The sequence below is a fragment of the Ochotona curzoniae genome, unplaced genomic scaffold (assembly GCF_017591425.1).
Source record: "Ochotona curzoniae isolate NIBS_2020 unplaced genomic scaffold, NIBS_Ocur_1.0 contig_883, whole genome shotgun sequence".
Lineage (NCBI taxonomy): Eukaryota > Metazoa > Chordata > Mammalia > Lagomorpha > Ochotonidae > Ochotona > Ochotona curzoniae.
The window spans coordinates 4,972,132-4,998,814 of NW_024466599.1; the positions used below are offsets into that span (position 1 = coordinate 4,972,132).

The window sequence follows — 26,683 nt, forward strand, 5'->3', positions numbered from 1 at the left end:
ATCCTCAGACGTGGTTATACCAACTGAGCTGCGTTTTAATGCTAAGTACGTCAACCTTAAAAGAAATCAAGCATCTAAAAATATAAAGCATCTCATTAACAATTTTCATATTGATCCCGTATGTAGATATTTTAAACATACTGGTTAAATGAAACATGAGAATCCTGCTCTTTTAACTTTATTACCTGTCAGCAACTTTCTAAGTCTATGTGCGCGTAGTGACTCCCACTACATTCCTATCAGAACAGGCACAACTGATGCACTTTATCTCAAAAACTTTAACATTTTCTTCCTTTGTCTTATGAAAAAGTTACAAACTACCACATAGGCCAACTAACCGATTAATGATCTCAACACTAGAATTAAGCATTCGACAATAAGCTAATAATTTACTTCATAATAAACTTACGGTAAAAAAAAAAAAGCAACTTAAATGTTCAAGACAACACCAAATGATCACAAGCCACAGAGCACTAAAGTCAGTCCCCACAGCGGCTGGCACACCACAGTTGTGGACGGAGCAGAAACACACCCAGATGTGACTTTCCCGATGACACAAGGGGAGTCATGGGTAACACTTCTTTCTCAAGAGGATCGCAACGTGGACACCCCACCCAGCTGGGCAGGGTGAGAGCAGGAGGCAGGAACACACCACAGGGCCACACCCTCAGATATGTCCCAAGTTCCCCACATCCGAGCTGGGACCCAGAGTTCCCATTTGTGTGCCTGTATCCCCCGAGGCGGAGCTGACTGCCAATTGATATGGTCTGGAAACTTGTCTTGCATCAGCCAGCCAGCGTTGATGAGGCTCAGCGGCAAAGGAAGAGTCAGCTTGCAAACCTTTAAATAAGATGCCAGCAGCCACCTGCCACACCGCGGTTGTCTGACAACACCAAGAGTGGGCTCCCAAGCGCAGCAATGAGACGCCTCCCGCAGTCAGCTGCCACTTCCAAAACAACTCAGCCTCGTGCCCTGCCTGTGGGTGTGACCTGATGGCCATGGTTGCCAAAAGCAAGAGAAAGCCTTTTACCAGCAAAAACGACGGAATACACTGCAGGCTGTTCATCCCATGAAAAACACTGAACAACAAAAGCATAAGACCGCAAGCTTCTTACAACACAGACCAAACTCAATGCATAATGTTCTGCACAAGAAGCAATCCACCTCCTAGATCCACAGGTGACATAAAAACTCCATAAAAAGTGCCAAAACACAAGCTACAAAGCACACAGCCTGGGGAGGTTTGTGCCGTCACAGCAGTCAGCAGAACAAGCACCCGGGCAACCGGCTGGAGACCCAGGGACTCCCAGGGGCGGGCAACGACGCCAGGCAAGGTGCACCGAGCCTGCAGCTTCATCTGCCTCGTGAGCCACCGGTCGCAGGGCTCTGGGCTGCCTCCATCGGGAAGGGAAACATGAGAGCAGGGAAAGCTCCGCTCTGGTCTGAAAATGAGGCCACAGAGCACTGTTCCTGCGCCTCCTCAGGCCGGGCTGGGAAAAATGGTGGAGCTGTGGTCATGACAAAAGCAAACCGCTCCTATCAGCAGGCTCGGGGCACGGATGACAGCACAGAACCTTGGCCACTGCCACCCATGTGAGAGATCCCAACGAAGCTCCAGGGCTCATCCTGGCCTGGCTCCAGTTAGCGCAGGAATTTGGGAAGTGAACCAACAAGCAGAAGATCTCTTCCCCCTCCCTGCTCCTCTGCCCCCATTATTCTGCCTTTCAAATAAGTAAACAGATCTTGAAAAAAAAAAAAAAACTTACACATTCTGTGCAATTTTACTTCTCTCAATCTTCAAGAACACAGGCCAATGTCCCACACACTCGACTCCATTCCATGACATCACTGCTCTGCCAAAAGCATGCCATGGCCACCCGAATGCACCTTCTAGAATGTTCTAGCCCTCCCTCTTGAGACAGTGCTCAGCTGCAGCATTGCCAACCCATGGAGAGGCCCTTGCCCTCTCCGAGCCAGGCCATGTGCCACCTGAGGCCTGGCAGCTCCTCTGGTCTGCCTGCCCATCGCTGCACCTGTGGCCAGGTATCTGTCTCAACACTCCCCACCCAGACAGACTCCGCTCTGCTCCTTAAGAAGTGCTCGTATTTCTAAGCACCTTGTCCTGTGGCCTCTGAAAGTAGACTCATCACTACTGCAGGGAACAAGGCCACAGAGATCAGAAGACACACAGCCTCGGTCCCTGAGCACCGCTCCAGCCACCATGCGCTCCACAGGGCACGTTCTGGTCTCGCAGTCAGCGCCACACATGTTCTCTACAGACCACAAGCAAGGAAGCACAGCACTCCCGTTTTCAATATAGCCGTTTCTCAACTTTAAAGTACTAGTGTATTGTAGAAAACAAAATGTCACTCCAGAGATGCGAGAAGTCATTTACTCAAAGGCTGAAAACAGCAAATCCCAGGGAGGGGCCAACACCGTGGGACCACCTGGTGAGGCCACTGCTTACAGTTCCAGCACCGGGTACCCAGTGCAAGCCCCTCCCACTCTCCTACAAGACCAAGGTCAAGTTCCTGGCTCCCTCCTCTACCCAGCCCAGATATGGCCATTGTAGGAGTCTGGGAAGTGAACCAACAAATGCTCGTTTCTTTCTGTCTCTCTGTAACTGTGTCTTTCAAAAAAAAACCTAAGTAAATCTTTTAAAAAGTGAACATAACTTGATCTGCAACTAATGGGCACAATGATAACTATTAGCTGACATCATCAGACCGTCAACACTGCATTTAAATTCAACAAAAGGAAGTTCAATATTGATGTGGCTTCCCAAATTATCCCAATTTTCCAAATTCTTGAGGTCACCTATGAGAAAACATGACACAAAACTCAGTGGCTTTTGGCAGAGTAAGCAAGGATCAGACTCCACGTCACTGAGCAAAATAAACGTATCTTGACTCCAGACAGATAAGAGGGAAGAATTCCAGACTCAGAGGCAGAAATGTCACATTCAACCAGTTATCACAGGGACCTACAATTCTCAGATGCCTAGCAGAGTCATGAAGCATACAGAGATTATCAGCTGCTCAAGACCTGGGCACACATGTGTGCATACACACGTGTACACACACACAGCTCCCATGGAGCCATAAACACAACACAACAGAAAAATGAGCAAAGCATACGCAGGCAAGGCCAAGTTTCAGGAAAAAACTGACACACACACCCTCTCCCCGCCGCCCCGTTCAAAGAGGCCCATGAGGAATCAGAAGAATCAGAACACTGACAACTGAAGACTTTAGAAGCTCCAGAGCCTAAAGCAGCAGGTGGCTGTCGGGCTACACTGGCACTGTGCTGATGGGGAAGCACGGGAAACAGCATATTCACATGCGCAGGGGAGCCTGGACCGGCCCGGGGATGGCAGGCACAGCAAGTCACCGGAATGTTCCACAACAGGCAAGCCCGAGGCAGGTCTGGTGCCACAGGCGCTGTCCTCGCTGAGGGAGCCCTGCCTGGGGTCCGTGATGAGGCTACCGTCCACTTCCGGAGAAACCAGAGCCTCCCCAAGCCCCAGCGGGGTAAATGGTGATGGAACTCAGCCAGCCACAGCCCACAGCCCATTCAGGGAAGGCAGCTGGACCACAGCTCTGCTCACAGAGAACTGAGAGCCCGTCCCCGGGACACAAACAGAACAGCAGGTTCTGCCCATAGACTGTGGGACAGACACCCAGGGAGGGGAAGGCCCTAGCGCACAGCCTCAGGGACAGTCAGCAAGCAGAACAGAACCTTCAACGACCTCGACCAGAGGATGCTGATGGGCCACTGCTTCAGCCAATCCCAGGAGCAGCTCCCCTGGGATTCCCAGCAGGAAGTGGGACAAGTATCTGTCCCACATTAAGACACCCGCGTCCCGAACCACATGCATGGCTTCGACTCCCATCTCCAGATCTCAGATCCCAAATCCAGCTCCATGGCAATGCCAATCCCCCCAGGCACTGGGTCCCCAGCACCCACATGAAAAGTTTAAAAAACTAAACAACAGAGCAGCTCATGCTTATCTTCCCTCTTTCCTAATGGCTTGAAAGCTTTTAAAGTAACTGGTACACAATGAGACATTTTACAACCTTGACTTTTGAAATAAAGAACCGTGAAGATGCATTCTAGGCAACCTCCCGGAAGTACTCAGTGTTTATGTTCACTGGATGGTCAACACAGACACGCCTGCTCATGCACTGCAGGGCTCACAGCCCAGTGAGAGACACTGAAGTGCTGGCCAGGCACAGGCTCAGCACCCCAAGGACCACAGGCAGCCCCACTTGGCATTTGGGAGACACCTCTGAACGGCCCTGCCACTGTTGTCCCACAGCACTCAAACACACTGGGCTGAGCTGGCAAAGAACACTGCTCGTCCAGGCTGCCATGCCACACCACATCCTTTCCTCACACCCCCCCCCCCAAGGGAGCAGCGCAGAAAGCCATGGGGCACAGCCCTCTTGCACACCCCTCCTCCTACCTCGACAAATGGGGTTAAAAACAGCCAGACTCCCCGGGCTGACTCACTGACAAAGCTCAAGAACGTTCTCAGGTCACCAGAGAAACCAGAGAGCAGGGAGCTCTTCCAAACGCTCCGAAACCAAAGCAGAAAGCAAGCAATTTAATCAAGATGTCACAGAGGTGAAAACAGATGTTGCTTACTCCACCCGGTCAGGGAGCGCCTGCGTGAACCTGCCCTCAGTCCTGACCACTAACGGGCTAATACCATTCCCACGAGCCGAGAAGGCACTTATCTACGCTCCCCCATGGAATTAAAAGGTACTGGATTAATTGGATCCACGGCTGCTGAACTGGGCCGCGCCAGGACAGGCAATCTTTGAAAATGGATACAACCTAGATGCACAAGAACTGAATACAGCTCCACACACACACACACACACTCACACACACACACACACGTGCCCCAGACTCACAGAACACAGTGAGAGCTGGGCTGCCTTCCTGCCTGCCCTGGCCAGCCCAGAGGGAGCCACGCAGGTGGCCCCAGGGCAGGAAGGGGGGAGAACACAGGAGCCCCGACCGTGAGCTGCCAGGAGCATGCGCCCATGTACAAGCCAGCCCATGTGCGGCTCAGCGCTCGCTCGTCGCTTAGGAGATTACAACCGGTCCCAGCCAATCAGGAAGCCCGCCAAAGGGAGAGGCAAGGAGGGCCACCCCAGGGCTGGCTGCACAGATGGGAAGCAGCTGCCAAGTGGGGTGACCCTCAACAATTGAAGGACACCAGCCACAACACGAGATGCGACACAATACCAGCACAAACAAACCTCAAACTACACCAGGGGACAGGACTGAGGGAAACCAATGGTGCCAACTGTCTGGCTGCACTTACAAAACATTTCTAGAAAGTGTAAGCCAGTCTGTAGAGATGTGGCTGCCTGAGACTCAGGGTGGGAGGGAGTTAACAGACAGGATGAAGCCTGGGTGGGAGGGGGAGAGAGGTCATTGTCAAGGGCAGTTCCCAACTCAGAACGCCAGGTCTGACACTGGGTAAGTACCTGATGGTTCACTTCACACCTCACCCAAGCTGCTCAGGGTCTCTGGAACTGAAAGGACATGCTCACAGGGCTCCCCTGAGCCCCCCTGAGTCCAGCAGGCCCTCACGGAGCCCCTAGGGCAACTCCCCGTTCACGGTAATGGTACTTCATGTCAGCTACGCACCACAGCCTGTGGACCAGCAACTATGCAATGAAAGTGTCTACACTGCTTCTGTCCACAAAGCACAGCATCTTAGTGAAAACCTCCAGCCCCAAGCTTCGCCCAGAGACGCCCAGGAATACCAACAGCATGTGACTCGGGGCACACAAGGTGCCTCACCGACCCAACCTCCTCAGTTGCAGGAAGTAGCTAAGAACCCATCCTCTCCCAGGACTCACACAGACCATTGCCCCGGGAGTCTGCTCTAGGCTGCCAGTCCCCAGCTCTGTAATCCAAGCTGGGACTAGTGCGTGGAGCTTCAGACACCTGTTCACGTGCCCAAGACCAGAAACATCTCACACGCATCTACAACCTCAAGACCAAGAGGAAGCTCCTGAACCTCCCACCCACAACTTCTCCCTAAGTTCACCCTTCCCGGGAAGTGTCCCCACAAATTCAGCTGTTAACCCAAGACCTGGTAGACATGCTAACCCCTCCTGTCCCATCTTTTAAAAATATTTAGTTATTTTTTTCTTCTACTTGAAAGGCAGAGTGACAGAGAAAGAAACAGATCTTCCATGCTGCTAGTTCACTCCCCAAAAGTGCACAAAAGCCAGGGCTGGGCCAGGCCAAAGCCAGGAGTCTGGAACTCCAGCCAAGTCTCCCACACAGGTGGCAAGGCCTGAGCCACCACCTGCTGCCTCCCTGGATTTGCAGCACGGTAGCTGGGACTCAAACCTGCACTCCTATAAGGAATGCAGGTGTCAGAGCAAGCAGCCTAACTCACTTTGCTGCAACACTTTGTCATGCCTTCTACATGGCATCCCCCCATTCCTCCCGCCCTGTCTCCACAGCACAGCCCCAAGCCTACCCACGCTCCACCCACCCCCACCATGCTGCCATTCCTGGCCTGGGCAGTGGCTCTTATGGGTCTCTCTGTCCCTCTTGTTCCTGCCAAGTCTCACTGCACAGTGGCCTGGCATGTCATCAGCTGAATGAGCACTTCCTGTTAAACGCATGCAAGCGCCATTCTGCCGGACCTCACGGTGCCACACTAGCATACGGCACATGGCCAAAGACCCACACGCTCTTCCTGCAGCTATTCAAGCATACTCCGCATGGCAATTCTCAGGCATGGTATCTGGCCTCTAAACTGTGCATGGTGCTTCCAGAAGTTCAGGGGAAACAGAATAAAGATGAATTTATTTTGAAGCAATTATTTTGAAATCCCTACATGGTCTTTTCGTAATATTCACCTCCCACAATGGCAAACGGATGGCGAGACCAACACAGACTCTCCCATGACATATCATCATGTCACATCATATACATCAAGTATGCTGAGCACAGAGCCATGTGTGCCAGTCCCGACCAACTCCCGCCAGCAGTGCCCACTCCGAGGTGGAGAGCTGCAGATGGAACATCATCTATAAATACCAAACCAGCTCCAAGGCACAGGAATGCTCAACGACCCCGCACAGCTAATAGCAAAGATCACCACCAAAGGGTGGACACAGGGTGCACTACCAAACCACAAACGGCCAAGCCCCGAAGGCGGTGCAGGTCAGCCACACAGCAAGAGATCCCAGAGTCAAGTCTGTGAACAAATGAATGACAACCGCCCCACACAAGGCGCTCACCTTGTATTTCTAAAACCAAAGCTGCAAAGACACAACTCGTCCGCTGTGACACAACACCAAGGACACACGTGCAGACAGGTTTCATGCCCACATCACCTGACATCTCCCAGAGAGCTGGCAACAATGAACAACCAGAGACATAAACTGACAAGAGAGGAGAAAGAGAGACAGAATCTTCCATTGGCTGGTCCACTCCCCAAGTGGCTGCCAACTGCTGGAGCTGAGCTGATCCAAAGCCAGGAGCTTCTCGTGAGTCTCCCACACAGATGCAGGGACCAAGGATTTGGGCCATCCTCTGCTGCTTTCCCAGACCACCAGGACGGAGCTGGATGGGAAGTGAAGCAGCCAGGGCATGAACCGGTGCTCATACGGGATCCCAGCAAGTAGAGCATCAGCTTGCTCTGCCACCACACAGGCCCCATGATGCCATAGTCTCTTAGTACGAAAGTAAGACTTACCCCATGCCAGTTGCCAATTAAGAAATTTACACAGAAGGAGAAACGTTAACAGCCTGCTTCCTGGCCAGCTGGGCTGAAACACTGGAAGAACTTGGGTGCAGTGTGCAAACACAAACAAAGGGGCATTTATTTAAACAGCAAGAGGATGTTTTGTGAAATATCATGCATTATACCACTTCACACGCACCAAGATGTCCTAATCGAAAAGACACACAGAGTGGGCTTTGCTGATTGGGCCGCAAGCATCCCATAGCCAAGGGCCCACTCCCAGTCCTGCTGATGAGCCCCATACAGACAGCAGGTGACAGCCCAAGCATGGGGGACCTTGGGTGAGCTGATTCAGCATTGGCTGCTCATGGGTATTTGGGAAGAGAACAATAAAATGGGAAATGTTGGTCTGTCTTCAAGCAAATTTAACACCAATGAAATTGTGTAGAAGACCCATATGCAACGGGAGAGAAGTCTACCACCGTGTGGCTGCTCCTACGAAACACCCCATCAGGCCAATCCACGCAGACTGTAAAACATCAGTGGCGGCCCAGGGCTGCACGAGCCAGGAAACATGACTTCCTTCGGCAACACCACGGCCCAGACAAGGCGGTGGTGGCGGCTGCACCACACACAAATTCTAACTGGACAAGGCTGTTAACATTCAGTGTGCATGTAAACATCATCAAAAATAAAATGTAAAACAATACAGTGTGTGTGAGACCCTGAAGGGCAATTACTGCTCTCAGCCTCCAAAGGCGCCTATCAGGAAAGGAATGGGCAGCACCTGGCACAGGGACCCAGGCAGCTCGAGGGTCCTGGCGCAGCCCCGGGCTGGGAACCCCCAGCAGCTCCCCAGGCTGTGGCAGCCGAGGCCACCTGCACCCAGCTTTCCTGCCCAGGGCCACGGGGCAGCTGGGGTCGACGGAGCTGCTGGCAGCTGTGCCCCCACTGCAGCAGGCTCCACCTGTGATGGGGAGAACCAGTCATGGACAAGCAGAATGGGGGTGAGCTAGCAAGAGGAGAAAGACTGGAGGAGAGTATGCTAGGAGCACCACAGGCAGCGAAGACAGCGGCAAGCAATCCACTCTCAGAGCACTTTTTAAAAAGATGTATTTTTACCTGAAGGAGTTAGAGAAACAGAGAATCTTCCATCAGCTGGTTCACTCCCCCATAAAGGCTGCTACCAGCTGCAGCTTGACCAGTCTGAAGCCAGGAGCTTCTTCCAAGTCTGCCACACGGGAGAACGGAACCAAGGACTGAACCATCCTGCCAAGCTTTCCTGGGCCATAAGCAGGAGCTGGATCAGAAGTGGAGCAGTCAGGACTTGAACCAGCACCCATATGGGATGCCAGCACAACAGGTGGGGGCTTAACGTGCTATGCCATGGCACCAGCTCATCAGGAGACTCTTAATATGTTACCTCACCACCCCCACATACTGGTGAGCTTTCTAACGATCTACCCCCCCCCCAAAAAGCCTTCCACTATTAGTGTACACACTTGCTTTTTTACACATACATTCACAGCATACCAAAATTTTGTCTTAGAGGTAGCTAAGACTACAACGCAAGGCTTAGAAAAAGCTGTAGCCATTTCATTTAAAAACGTTTCTCCAATAAAAAAATAATAAAAATAAATCTTAAAAAAAAAAAAAAAACGTTTCTCATTCATTCAGAAAGCATCACCCTTAGGATCTGTCAGTGGTTCAGGGCGATGGTTCAGATTCAATCCTCACCTTGCACATGCCAGGATCCCATATGGACGCTGGTTCACGTCCCGGCTGCTCCACTTCCCGTCCAGTTCCCTGCTGGTGGCCTGGGAAAGCAGTAGAGGATGGCCCAAAGCCTTGGGACTCTGCTCCCATATGGGGGACCTGGAAGAGGCTCCTGGCTTCAGGTTGGCTCAGTTCCAGCCATTGAGGCTACTTGGGGAGTGAACCAGCTGACAGATCTTCCTTTCTGTCTGCAAATCTGCCTTTTCACTAAAAATAAACAAATCTTTCTTTAACCTGTTTGAGGGTGAATCCCAGTGATGGCCAAAGCATTCATTCAACAGAGGCCCTGCAGGCCCTGGCCAGCCCGAGTGGTCACAGCCTCAGTCCCTTGTGGCTTTCAGAGCACTCATCTCCTGCGGCTCATCAGCCCCCGCTCAGGGACAGGGCACATGCTCAGGCTTAAGACCTGCAAGTGGGCGGGCCTGGGCACAATGGTCAGCTGCCACCCGGGATGACTGCACACATCCCCAAGGCCGGGCACTCGAGCCCCAGCTCCACTTCCAATACGGCTTCCTGCTAAGGTACTTGCCAGGAGGCAGCAGGCGACAAACAGCTGGGAGACCCAGACCCAGCTCCACTTCTAACTTCAACCCAGGCCACCCTGGAAGGCCCATGTCCCGTTTAATAGGGCCTGGTTAGAGCCTGGCGCTGCTTATAACCCAGCTTCCTGCTAACACGCACCCTGGGAGGCAGCACATGATGGCTCAGGTGCTCGGGACCCTGCCACCCCCAGGGGAGACCTTCAGAGTTCAGGCTTTGCCTTGCCCCAGATCCGGATGATACAGGCATTTGGGGAATGAACCAATCAGTGGATGGAAGATCTCTGACTATATGTGTCTTCTTTATCTACTTTTCAAATAAGATAAAAATATTTTAAGGTATAGAATCTAATATGAACAGCAGCCTCAGGTTCACAGTACATAGCTGAATAAACAGTGACGGGCACCTGTTCTTGCCGGGTCCAGATGAAGGGGCTCCGTGTCCACGGAGCTGCAGTCGCTAACAACACACGGACATGCAGTTCACAGCAGGTAACTACTGCCTGTCTGGTTAGGGGCCCAAGGCTGAGAGGCTCAGTCTGGGGAGCAGGGGAGAGCGGGGAAAGCACGTGAGAACACAGCCACCACACAAGCACCTGGTTGGCGGGAACGCCCAGCGTCAGCCGGGACTGGGAGTGTGTCCCCACACTGTCAGGCACACAGCAGCGTGGGGCCCAAGAGAGGGGGCCGGGCAGGCACAGAGCTCTGAGCAAGGTCACAGTACACCACGACCTGCGCAGAGGGCCATCTCCACTTCCTTTATAGCTCGGCCACTTCAAAAAGTTCAGGGCTGCTGGAGAGGGACAGTAAGTTTATTACAGTGCCCAGACCCTCCTAAGTGGCTCCTTTCTGCGTTAGATCTTCCTCCACACTAAGCAAGCCAGGATGAGAAACATGCCTGCAGTAAGCACTTGACAGCAAACATGAGGGGGATTTTAAACACGATGGCGATATTCTAGAAGTGCTCCTAAGTACCTAGTGGATTTGCTTTAAAAAAATAAAAACAAAAACTTCTAATAGAACACCAAGTGGGCTGGAACTTCGAAACTTAATTTGGTATTATGAAATTAAACACATTATCAGAGGCAGGCAGTTGGCCTCGAGGGCAAGGACCAGGTAACATGCCTGCACCCCATACCAGAACGCCTGGGTGTAGGTTCAGCTGGGAGGCCAGTGTTCTGCCTCGACAGTGGCTAGGAGGCGGCGGCCAAGGCTCAGGTGGCCAGATCCCCGACCCCTGCCTGGGAGTCGCTGCTTCAGCTGTGGCTCCCAGCATCTGCCTCCCCTGTCTACCCTCAGCACTGCCCTGGGCAGCAGACCAGCAGGTGGATGCTCTCTCTGTCTCATAAAGGATCATTTTTAAAAGACAAAACCATTATCATCATAAACTTGCAGCTAATGCGAACATCTAGCAAGTGCTTGCAGAGGCAACAGGCAGGAGAGAGCTAGAGACAAGAGGAATCTACCTCTCGCACACAAAGGGAGCTGCCTGCGTGGGGACGCTCTCCACTTAGACAACAGGCAGCTGCTTGGGGGGGGGGGGGGTCGGGAGAAGATGACTACAGGGACACAGCCCCTGCCCAGGGCCCAGGGGACCCACCCTGCAGGAAGCACTCCAAGCCCAAAGACCCAGGAACCGCTCAAAGGCAGGGCAGCAAGCAGAATCCAGGACAAACAGGCCCGCCTCCATGGCAGAGAAACTCTACCACGTCAGTAACTTGTAAACCAGTCGTGCCCCATTTTGTTTCAGATTCCAGGCGTCCCCCTCCCTGAGAGAACAGGCCCAGGACCCAGCACATCCCTAAGAGCACGTGCTGCAGAACCAAGACAGCACGGAACTTCAACAAAAGAGGACCACGACACAGCTGCACAACAGACCGGCATACAGGCTCTGAAGAGAAATTTAATAAAATTAAAATGATGGCAAATGCTAGGTAAGAACAGAGGATAAAAACTTTCTGCTCAATATGAACCCAATTTTGTTTAAATGTATACATATACTCCTGGAAAGGGGGTAAAACAAAAATCATCTCTGGACAGAAGGATAACCGATGACTTTTAGGCACCGTATTAAGTATTCACACCAGAGACGCATGACTTCCTCACCTGGGTAAGGAATAACGCACCCGACCCCCATGATGAGTTCCCAGAGGGAACGCAGGATGAGCCGTATCGGGAACCAGCCCCTAAAAGCAGGAGCACCAGCGCTCGCCTCTCCTCCCGCCTCAGCCACGGCCTGGCTCGCCTTGGCCACCCAGCCCACAGCGGTTCCTCCACTTTGCTCTGGGTCTGGTCAGATGGTCAGTGGTCAGTGGCCTGCTCAGATGGTCATGTGCAGCACCCCCACATCTGTGATCATTTAGCAGAGTAACACCAATGAAACAAACCTTGTGTTCACATGTATTTAGTCTAGCTTCCAAATATAAGCAAGCATTCCACATTTAACTTTGAATAAGCATCCTTCATATCCTCTCTTATGTTAATATTTTTCAGTTACAATACGAACACATTTATTACAGCAGTAACTGCTGTAAGTGATGAGTATAAAGCTGTTGCTAGGGATACAGAAGAGCCTATTTGAGTCTGGAGTTTACTTGGTTGAGGGAGCTGTATTTTCAGTAGGTAAGACTGGATTATTCCATAATACTCTTAGCTTTGGTGTGTGTGTGGGTGTAGATGTACCCATTTCTCAAAGGGTACAGGGCTATGGCCAGGTCCCCTGGGAGGTGGTGGGCCATGGTGGGTGGTCCACAGCTCACCGGAAGCATGTGCTGGGGAGGGCGGCTCTCCCAGGAGAGGGTGACAAAAGCCAAGGGACACCCAGCTTCCCGGGTTGCCAGGCACTGCTTCCTCCACAAATCTGATCTGGGCTTAAATGGCCAAACCCCCATGTCTCCAGTGCTTCAATGTAATCATGAAAAGCTAATGGAAGGCTTCAGAAAATAGCAGCTGACTTTTCTCTGAGAGGCAGAGAACTAGACAAGCAGAGGACCCCAGCCCCTGGGTCACTGCCCAGGTCTCCCTGAAGGGGAACCTCCTGAGCCGAGCCAGGCCACACCAGGAGCTGGGCACTCCAGCCAGGGATGCTCCATGAGTGGCAGGGACCAGACCACTTGACCTATCACTGCTGCCTCCAAGGAGGCGCGCTGGCAGGGAGCTGCAGTGCAGGTGCGCTGAGCAGCAGTGTAGACTCCAATCGCCTGGCCCAGTCCAAGCTCGCTTTCAAAATCAGGTAGGTTGCTAACACCAAAGCAACCTTTCGAGAATTATATTTGATTGTAGTTACTTCACTTCTTTTTAAATAAAAAGGTTATATTTGTGAATTTTAGGCACATCTTGTGAGAACCAAATAAAAGCAAAGCCAATTAGCTCTGCCATCTCAGCTTCACAAGGAGAAAAAAGCCTGAAACTCATTTACTCAAAAATAATAACCATAATGAAACCTACATAACAAAAATATATTAAGGAGCAACAACAACAACAACAAAAACGCTAACACTGGAGTATCCAGAACACTGCTCTCATTCAGAAAACCCGAAGTCAACAGCCTTTGCAGGGATGGTGCACAGCATAGCTCCCAGCGTTTGGAAATCGATCAGACGTAAGATGGGCAGGGGTGATGAGAGGACCCTGTTGAGCACTTTCAGGAGCTGCCAACGAGGAAGTCTCCACACTGTGCCAGGACAGCCTTCAACTTGAGCCCCACGTGGACTTGAACGTCTGCCATCAGCCACGTGCTCAAACACGTGATTCTGACGAAACCCTCTCAAGGCACGGCCTCCGACAAGACTTCACAGCATTTCACAGGTCTTCCAGTTGCAGGCAGCCAGGCGACTGTGACAAGCCCAGTGGGATCTGGGCATGCCCAATGGCTTCCATCACTCTCTCCCAGGGATGACCTGCCTCAGCATCTCCCTACCCTTTGTAACTCACAGAGGCAGAGGTAACAATCTTCAAACAATTCTAAGAACACTGCTGAATTCCTGCAAGGACAACACTGGGGAACAAACAGACCCCCGTGAACCCCAGAAACGCTCACCCTCACAGAGGACTCGGTGCTGACGCCCAGCCTACAGAAGGTGGCCTTCTGTGGTCAGCCACGTGAGAGACAAGATGACGCTATTCCCTGGAAGCAAACCACAAAGAAACTGGCTCACTCAGACCACCCCAGGATTATTCCAGAAGGTCTCCAACTACAGAGGTGTCGAACTCTAAGCAATGGTAACTCCCGGGAAGGGGCAGAGTCTGCACCGTTAGTGCTGATGGCCACCAACCCAAAGACCCCACAGGAAACTTAATTCACACACAGAGGCAGGGTGCAGGGAAGTTATGAGGCCAAGACCGGCTTACACCAGAGTGTCCCGGCACCAGGGCATACTCACCACGGACTAGGTGTGTGCTGGTGAGGGAAGCTCCAGGGGCTGCCAGAGCGCCACCAAGTGGCTGCACCGCAGCTGAGGCCAGCCGCCAGAACCCAACGCAAGGCGCAGGACTGGTTTTCAATTAGCTAAGTAGCCCACCCTGTCTGTGCCCTCTGAGTCTGGAAATCGGTAAGTACTGACGGGCAGGCTTGCCCCTCAGCACCTGGACACCGCTTCCACACCCAGAAGTGCACTTTGTTCCAGGAAGTCTGGGAAAAGCATCCTTCAAGGTTTTAGCTCACACACTGCCTTGCCCTAAGCAATCCAAGCCAGACACGCAGTTGCTTTCCCCAGATGAGGCCTGAGTGCGCTGCCCGCTTTCCACTGGTCATAGTTCCCAGCGACCCTCCAGCCTGCCTCAAGCCTTCTCACACAGTCCTGAGCAGGTGACAAAGCTCTCATCAGAGTGATGTAGGTGCAAGCACTGTGCGAGCCAAACAGGACCCCACGGCTGTCCCATTAGAAACCCACAGGCTGGTTTAACAAGTGCTACTGCGGCCAGCAATTCCCCTGCAGGCCGGCGCTGCAGGCATGGCCCTAAACGAACCAGGTGCCACCACACAGACATGCCAGGGGTCTAGAAACCAGTCTAGGCCACACGGACTCAGAGAACCCCAGGACCAGCCTGGGCCACACGGATGCACTGGGGTCCCACGAAGGGACAGGTCTTTTCTGGACCAGGGAGAGCAAAATTCCCCGCAGACATGGATGATTTAATTCCAAACTGCTCAGAAATAGAAACTTCTAGCATCTCTAGGTCACTGAGTCATGGCTGGGACCCTGCTGAGCCAACTGCGGCACGGCCGTCTCTGACACTCACCAACACGCCTGCCCACTGGGCATGAGGAGCAGAAGCAGCTCTTACTTGCTTATGTTTCTATTTGTTCCAGAGCTAAGAAAACCCCTGGCCTACACCATACACCGCTCTTTACAGACAAGTGGGTCGAGCCGCTCCTATCCTGGCCACCAACACTCACTTTCAACTGTTCCCTGGGGACTAGGGCCCACCGACATCCCTTCTGTAGAACGTATCCCACAGTCAGCAACACCCACTGTGGGCACATGCTCTGAAGGATGCCAAAGTTTGCTCTCTACACAGCAACTACGTAGGCTGCTTGACCGAAGACTCCAGACAAGGGCCTGATTCGGACCCAGCCCTCCTTCCCCGAGCACACAGGACACGTGGCTCCCGCGGGCCCACGTGCCCAGGCCTGCTAACACAGTTTGGCGTGAAACATGAAGACAGCCAACTCACTTCTGACCCGTGCTGCACCAGGCCACGGCCGTGTGCTCATATCACATTCTCATTGTCCAGGAGGGGTAACCCCTTATTATACACTGGCCACTCTAGAGTTAGTGACAAATTAAGGGAAAATAAAATCCGTAGAAAACCAATCACCACCCAAGAAAGAACGATCTCAAAACAGTCCCAAGGTGTTTCCGTCCTGGCCACGCCCAGCGGGAGCCTTCCAAGTCCAGTCAAGCACCTCCCACCACACGCCACATTCGTGAGCTACCTCACCAACCACATCACAGACCCGCAACACCACGCCCAGAGTTGAGGCCTACACCTTCTTAGAACACCATCTTCCTCCATTAGCTTACATTTCCAACACCTTAAAAAAAAGTCTTCAGAAATGAATCCTGCTAACCCACATCAAAAACTGTACCTTACAGTTTGACAACACTCAGACACCGCACTGCTGAGGCCTACGCTGGAACCTCCGTGCAAGCCAGCGGGGATGAAGCCGGCTGTTCTCAGGCCCAGCTTCTCCTTCCGTGAGTGGCTGACAACAGCAGGAAATGCGCACGGACTCCACCTGCTGTGACACTCAGGATTCCCCACCAGCTCCCCCTCGGCCCTCTGCCTGCATCCTCTTGGCTTGACCGCCCACCAAGACCTCGGTCACTTCTATTCCTGGAACAGGACTCACAGGCTCAGCAGCTGCCCCGAGCTGGCATTAGCCTAGGCACATGAACCAACAGAGCACACCGTGGCCTCACCTCCAACTCCACAGCACGCACAGCTGCCCGAGACACGACATTCTGGCCCCAAGCCGGCGTCTACTCTAGAAAAACCGAGAACGCAGTGGCAGCTGACAGAGTTGTGAGAGAGGCTTAACTTCACTCCTGGTGGGCCAGATTCACTTGTTTTAATCCTTACACTTCACCAAAGAGCCTCAGGGTGTAGACTAATCACATCTACGCTACATTCAGGAAAAAAAAAAAGATGAAATGGTAAAATAAAACCCCACACACCCACTGTCACGGGGTGTTAACTTCCGAGATCAACTCCATGACGGGGTCCCGCTCTGACTGCACTTGTTGGAAACATACACAAGACAGGTTAAGGGAGAACTCACCCAACGAGGACCTGTCGGCACACATGGGACTTTCGAGTGGTTCTGGATCAGGCGGGTCTGTAAGGGGCAGAGCCCTCCTCTCCCCTCACCAAGCTTAGGTGTCACCCAGGTGGGTGGCTATCATGGACACACTGTGGTTTGACCTAGAATTTCCCTGCAGAAAGAAAACTAGAGCCAGAATTCTACTGGTTTGTATGAGTAACAAGTTATTTCAGCATGCGTGCAGGTGAACAACTTAAACATATCTAAAATTACATATTATTTGTAACTCTGACTCTCCACAAACACTTAGTATGTAAAGTTTGTGTGGCATTATGGATTAGACCAGAGAGCATGGTGCATCTCTGTCAAGGCCTGCACAGGGGTGGGGCAGGCTGGGACAGCCCACGACTTCCCGGCTGGCAGCTGGCTGGCAGCTGGCTGGCAGCTGGCCGGGCCCCTGGCTCAGCCGAGCTCACCTCACTCCCCCAAAGGGCCAGCCCACCTGATCCCAGAAAGCTGCCCTGGGAGCCCCCACTGAGGATGTACCTGCCACTGCCACAAGCCAAGCACCCCTGGGACCGGGTGGGTCGGCTGGCAGCCCTGGGTGGCAGCGGAGGCCTTCTGGAAAGCCCCAAGCCCTTTGTTAGTCACAGTCAAGGACAAGGCCAAGGATGCCTCCGTTTACCCCGGCCCGTAACCATGCAGCTGTTCACATTCTTCATGTCCCCGTGCCACCCCCAATAGGCTTCACGGCTCTGCCTGTCTGAAGGAAGTGCACAGTGGGCATGGGGCCCATATCAAGTCCTGCCTCACACAGCCCTGCAGTGCTGCTCAGGGGCCAGAGGACCCATGGGGGCATCAACCTGCTCAGGCTGCCCAGCTGCCAAGACCCCCTCCGACACCCCCGGGGCAGCCGTTGAGACCCTCCCCACCTTCCTGCAGGGCCCTAACTGTTCTGGGCCCTCAGGCTGCTCAGCCTTCTAGCCCAGGAGGAAAGCAGGGTCAAGGGGAAGGGCACCCACGGGAGGAGACCCTGGAAGCAGTCAGCACAGCCCATCCAGCCTCAGCCCCCAGAACAGGGCAGCCACGCTGTGCCAAGCCCGGAGGTTGGTCTTCAGAAGCACCCACCTAGCACATGGCGTGGCACAAATGCTCGCATTCCCACCTCACCCATGAGGACACGGGGACTGCACAAAGACACTCCCCTGTCCAGCATGCACAGTGGACAAAGGCCAGCCAGACTGCAGAATGCCAAGCCCTCATCACACTGGTCCTGTGTGCTCCAAGCACGTGGTGGGGGGCCCTGCGGGTGGGGAAGAAGCCCACAGCCTGGCAGGAAGCCTAGGGACACAAATCAAGGGGCAGGGCAGAGCCACTGCAGGGGAGGGGTCGAGGCAGGGGAGTGTGGGAAGGACTGCCCTGGACCACCACCTCCCAGGGTCAGGGGAGGCTCCATCTGTGCCCAGGACAAGCCCAGTGACCCCAGGACAAACCTGGCTGAGCGTGGACCTCTGCTTTGTGAGCCAGGATCAGCGTGGATGAGTCGGAGCAGGACTCGCTGCTGTCTTTCAGCCCTCAGCACTAGACTACGTGCCAGCCATGTTAGATGTCCCATGAGGGACCCGAGAGCCAGCTCTGCCTGCCTGGAATGCTCATGGCTGAGTACTCCTGGGTACAAACATGTGACCTCTGCCAGCACACAGCTGCAGACAGTGGACAAGCAAGATCCTTAAAAACGCAGATTCCCTGGCACCCACTGAGACCTGAGGAGACTGCAAACGGGCATTTTGCTGGGAATACCAAGTGACTTCCGACCACACTTTGACAAGGGCCACAGTAGGCCACAGGGAAGCCATCACGAGCCCCAGCGAAGGACTGAACACACAGCCCATCTCCGGGTCAGCCACCAGCTCTGACTATCTGCCCGAGCCAGATGGACCACAGCGGCAGCGGTTCAAGGAGCTAAGCTGCTACCTGTGACAATGGCAGTCCATGTGCAGTGCCAGGTGCAGACCCATCTGTTTCACTTCAAACACAGTTTCCTGATGTGGCACCTGGGAGGGCAGGGGATGGCCCAGGGACTCGGGCCCTTGCCGCTCATGTGGGAGACCCCGACGGCATGTTTCGGCCTGGGCCGGCCAAGGCCGTGGTGCTGATTTGGTTAGTGGATAGGCACATGGAACCAATCCCTCTCTATTCCCTCCAGGTCTCACTCTGCCTTTTAGATAAATAAACCTTTTTTTATTTAATGAATGAATAGAAATGAGGAAAACGGAAACAGCAAGATGCAATCATTCTTTCAAAAAGTTGAAGGCTGAGAAGATGGCAAGAATGTCCATTCAGCAGTAGGATGAGTCTGCGTGTGTGTCCATCGTGCCCTGTGGTAACCACACTGTCAAGTGTCCCTCCAGACCCACGGCCCACTCCACTCCAGGCCCCCATACAGCAGCTTGCTCTCTGCAGGAGAGCCCGGCAGCAGAGAGCGGCAGAGCGCCTGGCTCACGGCACAGTGGCCAGCCCCTCCAAGGCGGCTATGGCACCCCCTTGCTGCTCAGCTACTGTCAGGACTCTGCCCCCTCCAGGCCCTGCAGGTCCACGTGGAACTCCACTGCTGTGTGTTGGCTCCTGAGACCTGCCCACATCTTCACCAACAGTCTCCTTAGTTAATTAGTTCAGTCTGTCTCCTTCCTGAGCCCTGAGGCAAATGCAACAGGGGCAGAGCGTGAATGCCAGACAGTGCCAAAGCCAGGCTCCAGTGGCTCCCAGCAGGAGCCCTGAGAAGGCAGCCTGCAGGTGCACTGGGGCAGAGAGTGAATGCCAGACAGTGCCAAAGCCAGGCTCCAGTGGCTCCCAGCAGGAGCTCTGAGAAGGCAGTCTGCAGGTGCACTGGACACAGGCTGGCAGGTTACAGAACCATCGCTGGCACTGCTCTGACCTCCCAAGCCCTGACACCACCTCTCCACCCACCAGGCCTCTCGACCCCTTCCACAGAACCCACACAGCCAGGAAGTCAGGATTTCCATGGCCCTGCTGGATCGTCCCACCCACTCACGGCAGGTGCAGGGACCACACGGGCAGAGAGGCCTGAGACGCAGGAGGAGACAGGCAGGAGGCAGAAAAACCACTTCCAGCTCCAAATTCAATGCTAGATTTTCATCTCAGTTTAATCACCGTGTGGGCAGAGCACAGAACCTGGGCCCTGCATTTCCCATCCTAAAAAGGAAGTCCTAAAAATTAAAAATGGAATATCTATAGGAACAGATGTTAACTCCTCAGAATAAAAAAGTAAATTCCAAATAGTTTGTCATTGGCAAAGAGAAAGGGACAGTGCTATGAAGAGCCAGATTATGTTAAGAAAAAAAGGATGTGTTAATTTATTTGACAGGCGGAGCAACAGGGGGCGGGAGACAGAGAGAGATCGCCCATCCACTCTTCCACTGCCCCAGATGGGCACAACAGCCAGCACTGGGCCGGGCCAAAACCAGGAGCCTGGAGCATCTTCCCGGTCTCCCATGTGGGCAAGCAGGACCCACGCACCCGGGCCATCTGCTGCTGTTTTTCCAAGCACATTAGCAGGGATCCGGATCGGAAGCGGAGCAGTTGGGACTCAAACCAGCACTCTGTGAGATGCTGGCTGCACAAGTGCCACGGCATGCTGCCAGAAGATGTGTCTTACACTTCCTAGCAATATGCCATGGATGCCAGTTACCACCACTTTGATTCCACAGCTGAGCGCACAAGGATTAAAGACACCGTTCTTTGGCAAAGAGCTCAAGTCCAGCAGCCTGGGCGTGCCATCCCCCCGGCTTCACTGCCCACAACACCCAGTGGCTGAGAGGAAGCCAGGCACAGGGAAAGCCCAGGGAGGCTGCCAACTCTACACCAGGTGGCACCTGCGCCAAATCAGGCAGAGAGGCAGCGTCGGCACTCTCCTCCTGCAAACACCCGCAGGAGGTGTCAGTCTGCCTCCCTCCCCCACATGTCCACGCCATGTTCCCTCCAACTTCGCCACTTCCTGACTAGATCACACACATTCACACAGCCTCCCAGACTGTTAAGCCTTCATGCGGGAGGGAAGACATGAACATGGGTGACACAGGCTATAAGACACAGGCTCGGGGGTCCAGGCCCTGGGGGGCCACCGTGATGCCGAGACAGGCACACAGCAAACTGCGCCTGCATTGCAGGAGCCTCCCCTCCCGGCAGAGTTGATGCTCACTCGCGTCCAGAGTGGAAGTAGACCAGAGAGCCCAGGAGTGACGCAGCCCTGTCCTGAGCCTGCGGCCACACAGGGCCACCCGCCACACCCCGCCCCTTCGTCTTGCCACCTCCTCCAAGTCACTGTCTTTAGAAGGCTAAGCGCCGAGAATGTCACTTATGCCTTCATCTACAAAGTGGGACTCACAGCTCAGACCTGTAGGAGGACGGAGGAAAGCAGTGTTTGATGCTGCCAGTGAGGGAGGGGGGTCACAGAGAGTGAATCAGCAATGCTACCCAACACACACACAGCCTGCTTCTCACCATCCCAAACCCAGGAGCCTCCATGGTCCTCCCCAGTGGTCAGCCCAGTCCCAACAGCTCCACAAGGATCTCTGCCCAGGGCCAAGGCCACTGAGCAACTCCTGTCCGGCTGGCCTTCTGCCAGGCGTGCCACCACAGACACAAAGTCCCGGGGGAACACGCTCCTCACCTGAGCGCAGCAGGAGGAAGACGCCACAGCAGCCTCACCTGTGACTCGGGCTTAGGGGAGTGCGATGCACCCGAAAATACAGTCTGCTGAGATCGGCAAAAAATAAGTGGATCTGGGACACTGCATTCATTCTCTCATTTCACTTCGCAACTCTCCACGAGTCTTAACACTCCATGAGATCAGCACCAACCGCCGTCTACTGTCTTCCACACAGCACATCTGGTCTCCGCTCCAACGTGCACTCACCCCCAGCCCATCCTTGTGGTCCCCAGCACCTCCTGAGCATCCCCCTGGAAGGCACCCAGGAGGCAGGGCCTGCAGCGGGAAACCCCAGACGCAGGAGACAGCCTATCCGAGCCTCCCGTAACCTGAGAGTTTACATCTTCACTGCTGAATAAACACTCAGGCCACCTCCAGGTCACAGAGGCGTTCTCTGTCAAGATGCAACAAGCCAGGAATACGGCAAGATCTCTGCTGCTCCTCTTCCCGTGGCCTTGTCTCCCGGCAAAGACCTGGTTCTTCCCCTGCTGGAGGGCCCAATGCCCAGCACTCCGGGATGCCATTGGTTCTTCCCCTGCTGGCGGGCCCAATGCCCAGCACTCCGGGACGCCACGCCAGCCAGGAATTCTCGGGAGGCAGGACCTGCCTGCAGTCAGAAAGCTCCTCCGTGACCCTAAAAGTCCCCAGCAAAGGACTGCTTTCCTAGTGTCCTCAGCCTTCAGCACACGGTTAATTAGCACATGCCAAATTAACAGACTAACAAGTTATATTTTTATCCTCCTGATTTGTGCGCTTCCTGTTGAATCACACTATTTGATTACAACCAATTCTTAACACTCTCTCTCAACTTGGCCTGGATTATCTACATGTTAAAAATAATAATAACCATTCTGTTCAATTTAGAAATAATGGTTAACAAGATTTTTTTCCTCATTTAAGTCAACAATGCACTTTAGCTATAAAATTTAAAAAAAAAAAAATTTTTTAAGCCATGGCCTGGTACCTCGAAGGAGAAACCTATACTCACTGGGCAATGTTAAGGCTCCTGTGATGGGAACCAACATTCTTAGGACAAAAGACAAGTGGGAACTACAGTGGCCTCTACAGAGCCCACCACGCACACCAAGAGCAGTCCCAAGAGAAAGAGAGGCTGTGCCAGGCACCAAATCAAGACCCGTGTCCAATAAATTAAAAAGAAAAAAAAAAGAGGAAAGGAACTTTCTTGTCAACTCCCCTTGATTCTATTTCAGTTCTGAAAGCAACCTACCTCTGCATTGTGGAGGCATTCACAACCGTTCATTTCTATCAAATTTCTTCCCAAAGTTGTTAAGCCTCACAAAAATTACAAGGTCTCTGCTCAAGAATGAGAACATTTCAGCACAGGGGGGAGGGAGGGGCAGGAAAGACAGCACCGGAGAGAGGAGGCGGGAATGGACCCTGCACCTGCCCTTGAGAGGTACCGCCAGGCAGGGCCCACCTGCTGCCCGGGGATGCCACTCGCGTGGGACTGGCGAGAAGCATCCCCAGGGCTGGACACTCGAGCAACAGCCAACAGAGGAAACGCTGTCTGCAAACGCACGCATGGTACACATTGTAGCGAGGGAGTCCTCGGTGTTATGCTGTGTCCCCCAACCCCCCAGCCCCGGGAGCAACCCGCAGGCAGGGACCAAACCAGGGTGCTGGACACGGGGCTAAGGCTCCGACACAACCGGGACCCCTCCAACTGAAAGGACAGCGCGCAGAGCAGGCGCACAGCCAGGTCAGGAAGGGTGTGGGAGAAGCCCCAGCACCCCAAGACCTCATTCCCAACTAAACTGAGAGCAAGAGCAGGCAGCTCTTGGAGGGCGGCCCCCCACGGACCGGGCACCCAGGACGCAATTACATGCAGAAGAACGTGCAGAACCAGGGCTGGAGCCGGGATCCGCCCGGACCCCACCACCAACTTCCCCCGAGGCCACTCTCACCGCACCATACTCCCAAAGTTTCTCCGCCAAGCGAAAATGGCGCTGCTCGCCCCATCCCGAGGCGGTGGGGCCTCTCTCCCTGATCCCCGAGCCCTCCGAGCAACCGAAGGCGGCCAGGCCTCGGCCGGACACTACCGGCCCCGGGCGCTGTCCACCGCTGTCCACTGCAAGCGGGCAGCGGCTGCGGGGGCTGCCCCCGCCGGCGACGCCGCAGCAACTTTCTCAGCCCGGAATCCCGGGACCAAGAAGTCACTCCGACTTCCACAACCTCTGCCTCCGCCCCCGGGCTCCGGCCCCTCGGCCACCTTCCCCCCGGCCCCGCGCCGTCTCCAGGGCATCTCGCCCGCCGGGCTCCGCACCGCCTCCGCGCCCCGTCCAGGTGCCGGGCAGCGGCGCGCCACGGCCCTTGCGGTGCCCGAGCGCCCGGGCGCCGGGGCAGGGACCGGCGCGTCCGCCCGCACGTCGGGGCGCGCCTCCTCGCCGCGGGCCGCGCCGGCCACGCGCCCCGACCCAGCGGCGGCAGGCCGGGGCCGGCGCGGGGCTGCAGGCGGGCACCGGGAGCGGCGCGGCGGGCTCGGCGACGCCCGGCCCCCGCCCCCACCCTCCCGGCCGCCCAGGCAGGCGGGGGGCGCGCGCGGCCAGCGGTACCTGGTCGATGGGCAGCTGCATGGCGTTGCTGAGCGGCTGCAGCAGGGTGGAGCCCGTGGTGCTGGTGGTGGCCATGGCCGGGCCTCGCGCTGCGCCCGGCGACGCGACGACCGGGATGGGGATGCCGCGGCGCGCCCGCCCCTCGGCCGCCCGCGGTCGGAGCGCCGTGCCGGGAGGACCGGGGAGGGGCCGGGGGCGGCGCCCGGGCCGCCCCGCCCCCACCGCGCGCCCGCGCCGCCCCGCCCCCCGACTTCCAGCAGCTTCCAGCGCCCCCTCCCCAGCTCGCGCGCTCTCGCGCCAGACGGCCCCGCGGCCCAATGGCGGCGCGGCACCCCGACACCCGCAGCCAATCAGAGGGCGCAAGGCGCGGGCACCCGCCCCCCGTGCCGAGGACCCGGGCGGGGGGCCGGGGCGCGTCCCCGCGCGCGGCGGGGCTGCGGGAGTGTGCGCCCACCGCGTCCGGCCCCGGCGGCTGCGGCGGGCAGGTCGGCGCCCCCGGCCCGTCCCCGGGAGCGACGGCGGCGCCACGGAGGAGCGCGGTGGGGGACCAGCCCTGGGACCAAGTTGGGGACAAAGCTGGGGGCTGGGAGAAAGGGGCGGCCGAGCGAGGAAGTGGCCTCGCCGAGAAGCTCTTTGTCCTCGGGCCAGCCGCCTGAAAGCCCCCGCTGGACAGCGGCTGCGGGGTCCGGGTGCCCCGTGGGCGAGCGGCGCCCCGAGAACAGGTGTCACCTGGGCCGCGCCCCAGGGACCAGCCCCGCCGGCCCCGCCCAGCCCGGAACAAAGGCGGAGGCTCCGAGTCCAGGCCCGGCCAGGAGCGGCGCTCGGCGCGTCCCCGCGGCCAGGACAGGGACACCTGCGGGACGCCCGGAGGGTGCGCGTGTCCACCTCGGCTCCCCAGGCCCAGGGAGGCCAGGGGACGGAGGCGGGGATGTGGCAGGCGGGCGCGAGCTGGTACCCAGGGTGCCACCTCGCCTCACTTTCGCCCCTAGCGCGCGAGATAGGGTCCTGATGCGATCAGCCTTGCCGAGAGATGGAGAAGCCACGGGGAAAAGTTTCATGATTTGACCTAGAGCTGCACAGGACCGACCCCTTCAAAGAGGCATCTTCATCTCCGGCTTAGACCCACCTTTCCACAGGTGTGTACCTGAGTACGGAAAGACAGCCCGACTAGACACTTCCAACGAGGACTCTGGGCACCTCGGTTGTTTCTGAAATAGAAGGGGCGCGGTTAGGGGCGCTTCCCCTCACTGCCCAACATCATTAGGTTAGCTCACTGGAGCCAAAGTGCTGGTTTCTGGACCCACACTGAAGAGAGGGTCGGAGAAGGAAATGTCCAAAGCCAGCACCTCCTTCCTCCCAGGAGACTGGTTCCCAGGGGGACCTGCAATCAATTAGGGAGCAAACTTGTGCAGATGCTGCCTGGGAGAGCATTTCAACCTAACCACCTTAGGATCCGTAGGATTTCCTTCCCTCGCTTTGGGGGCGCACAGAGGATAAGGGCAGGCTGCTGTGCACACACTGGTGGGAAAACAGTGTTGGAAAAAGTGCACCCTCAAGTAAGCCGCAGGAAGAGGGACTCTCAGAACTAGAACAAATGAAGTCTGCAAGAGACTTTGGCTGGCTGAAGGGCCTGACTAAGAGACATTTGTTATCTGGAATGAGAAGGATTTTAACCAGTTGGGGAAACTTGGTTGTGTCAATGACATAAAAGCAAAAAAATACAGTGTAGCAACTAATAGCTTGGATTTTTTCAGCAGTTCTCCAGGGAGGCATGCCACCTTTCTAAGCCTTGTAAGTGTGAAAATGAGCAGTGTGGCCACACCAGCTCCACGTGCTTGAGGTTATATGAAGAGCTCAGGTTCTGAACCTTGGTGCATGCTAACCGAAGAGAAACTGAGCCAGGAGGATGTGTACAGAGATTTCACAAAGTGAGTGGAGGAGGGAAAATTAAAAGATGCATTTGTGTTGGCACATTCTTGAAATCCATGCACAAATATGCATTTTCTTAACACGCATTCTCCATAAACAGATACAGTCTAATTGGAAAACATTCTAAAGCACCCCCTCCCGCCCCCCCGAGAGAAAGAGAGAGACAGAGAGAGACAGAGACAGAGGTTTAACAGGAGGGGCTGGTCCAGAATCCAGCAGGCTGAGGACTCAGGAACCACCTTCAGGGCAGGGCCCAGAGTGAGAGCCTGGAATCCGAAAGCCATGGACCTTGCATCCCTGGGAACCCCAATGGAAGCAGAGAGAAAGCAGCCCCAGAGGAGGACCCACTGCTGCCCTCCTGGCCTCCGGGTCCTGGGATGAGGCCTCCTGCTGTTTCCGCTCTCTGTTCCTCTCCCGCAAACACTGTTTCACCAGCTACAGGGCCTGGTCAAGGTGATACATAAAAACCATTCAAGAAAGCCAATGGAATTCTGAACATGGAAGCTAACTTTTTTTGTGTTAAAAATACTACATCAGTGGCTGCTATGGTGACGTATCAGGCTAATCCTCCACTATAGCATCGCATGTGGGCGCCGTTCAACTCCTGACTGCCATACGTCTAACCTAGCTCCTATGCCTGGAAAA

At 55.0% G+C, this 26,683-nt stretch overlaps 1 protein-coding gene across 2 annotated transcripts in view; it reads right to left on the reverse strand.

Annotated features, from left to right (window-relative positions):
- MBOAT2 (membrane bound O-acyltransferase domain containing 2) overlaps positions 1 to 24,216 on the reverse strand; it is a 97,799-nt gene extending 73,583 nt beyond the window's left edge. Inside the window, exon 1 of one of the 2 annotated variants that reach the window (XM_040992787.1) lies at positions 24,110 to 24,216. In XM_040992787.1, the coding sequence (XP_040848721.1) occupies positions 24,110 to 24,184 (75 nt within the window). In that variant the 5' untranslated portion in view covers positions 24,185 to 24,216. The remainder of the gene's footprint in view (positions 1 to 24,109) is intronic. The other variant, XM_040992788.1, reaches the window with a different exon arrangement.
- Positions 24,217 to 26,683: the final 2,467 nt, after the last annotated feature.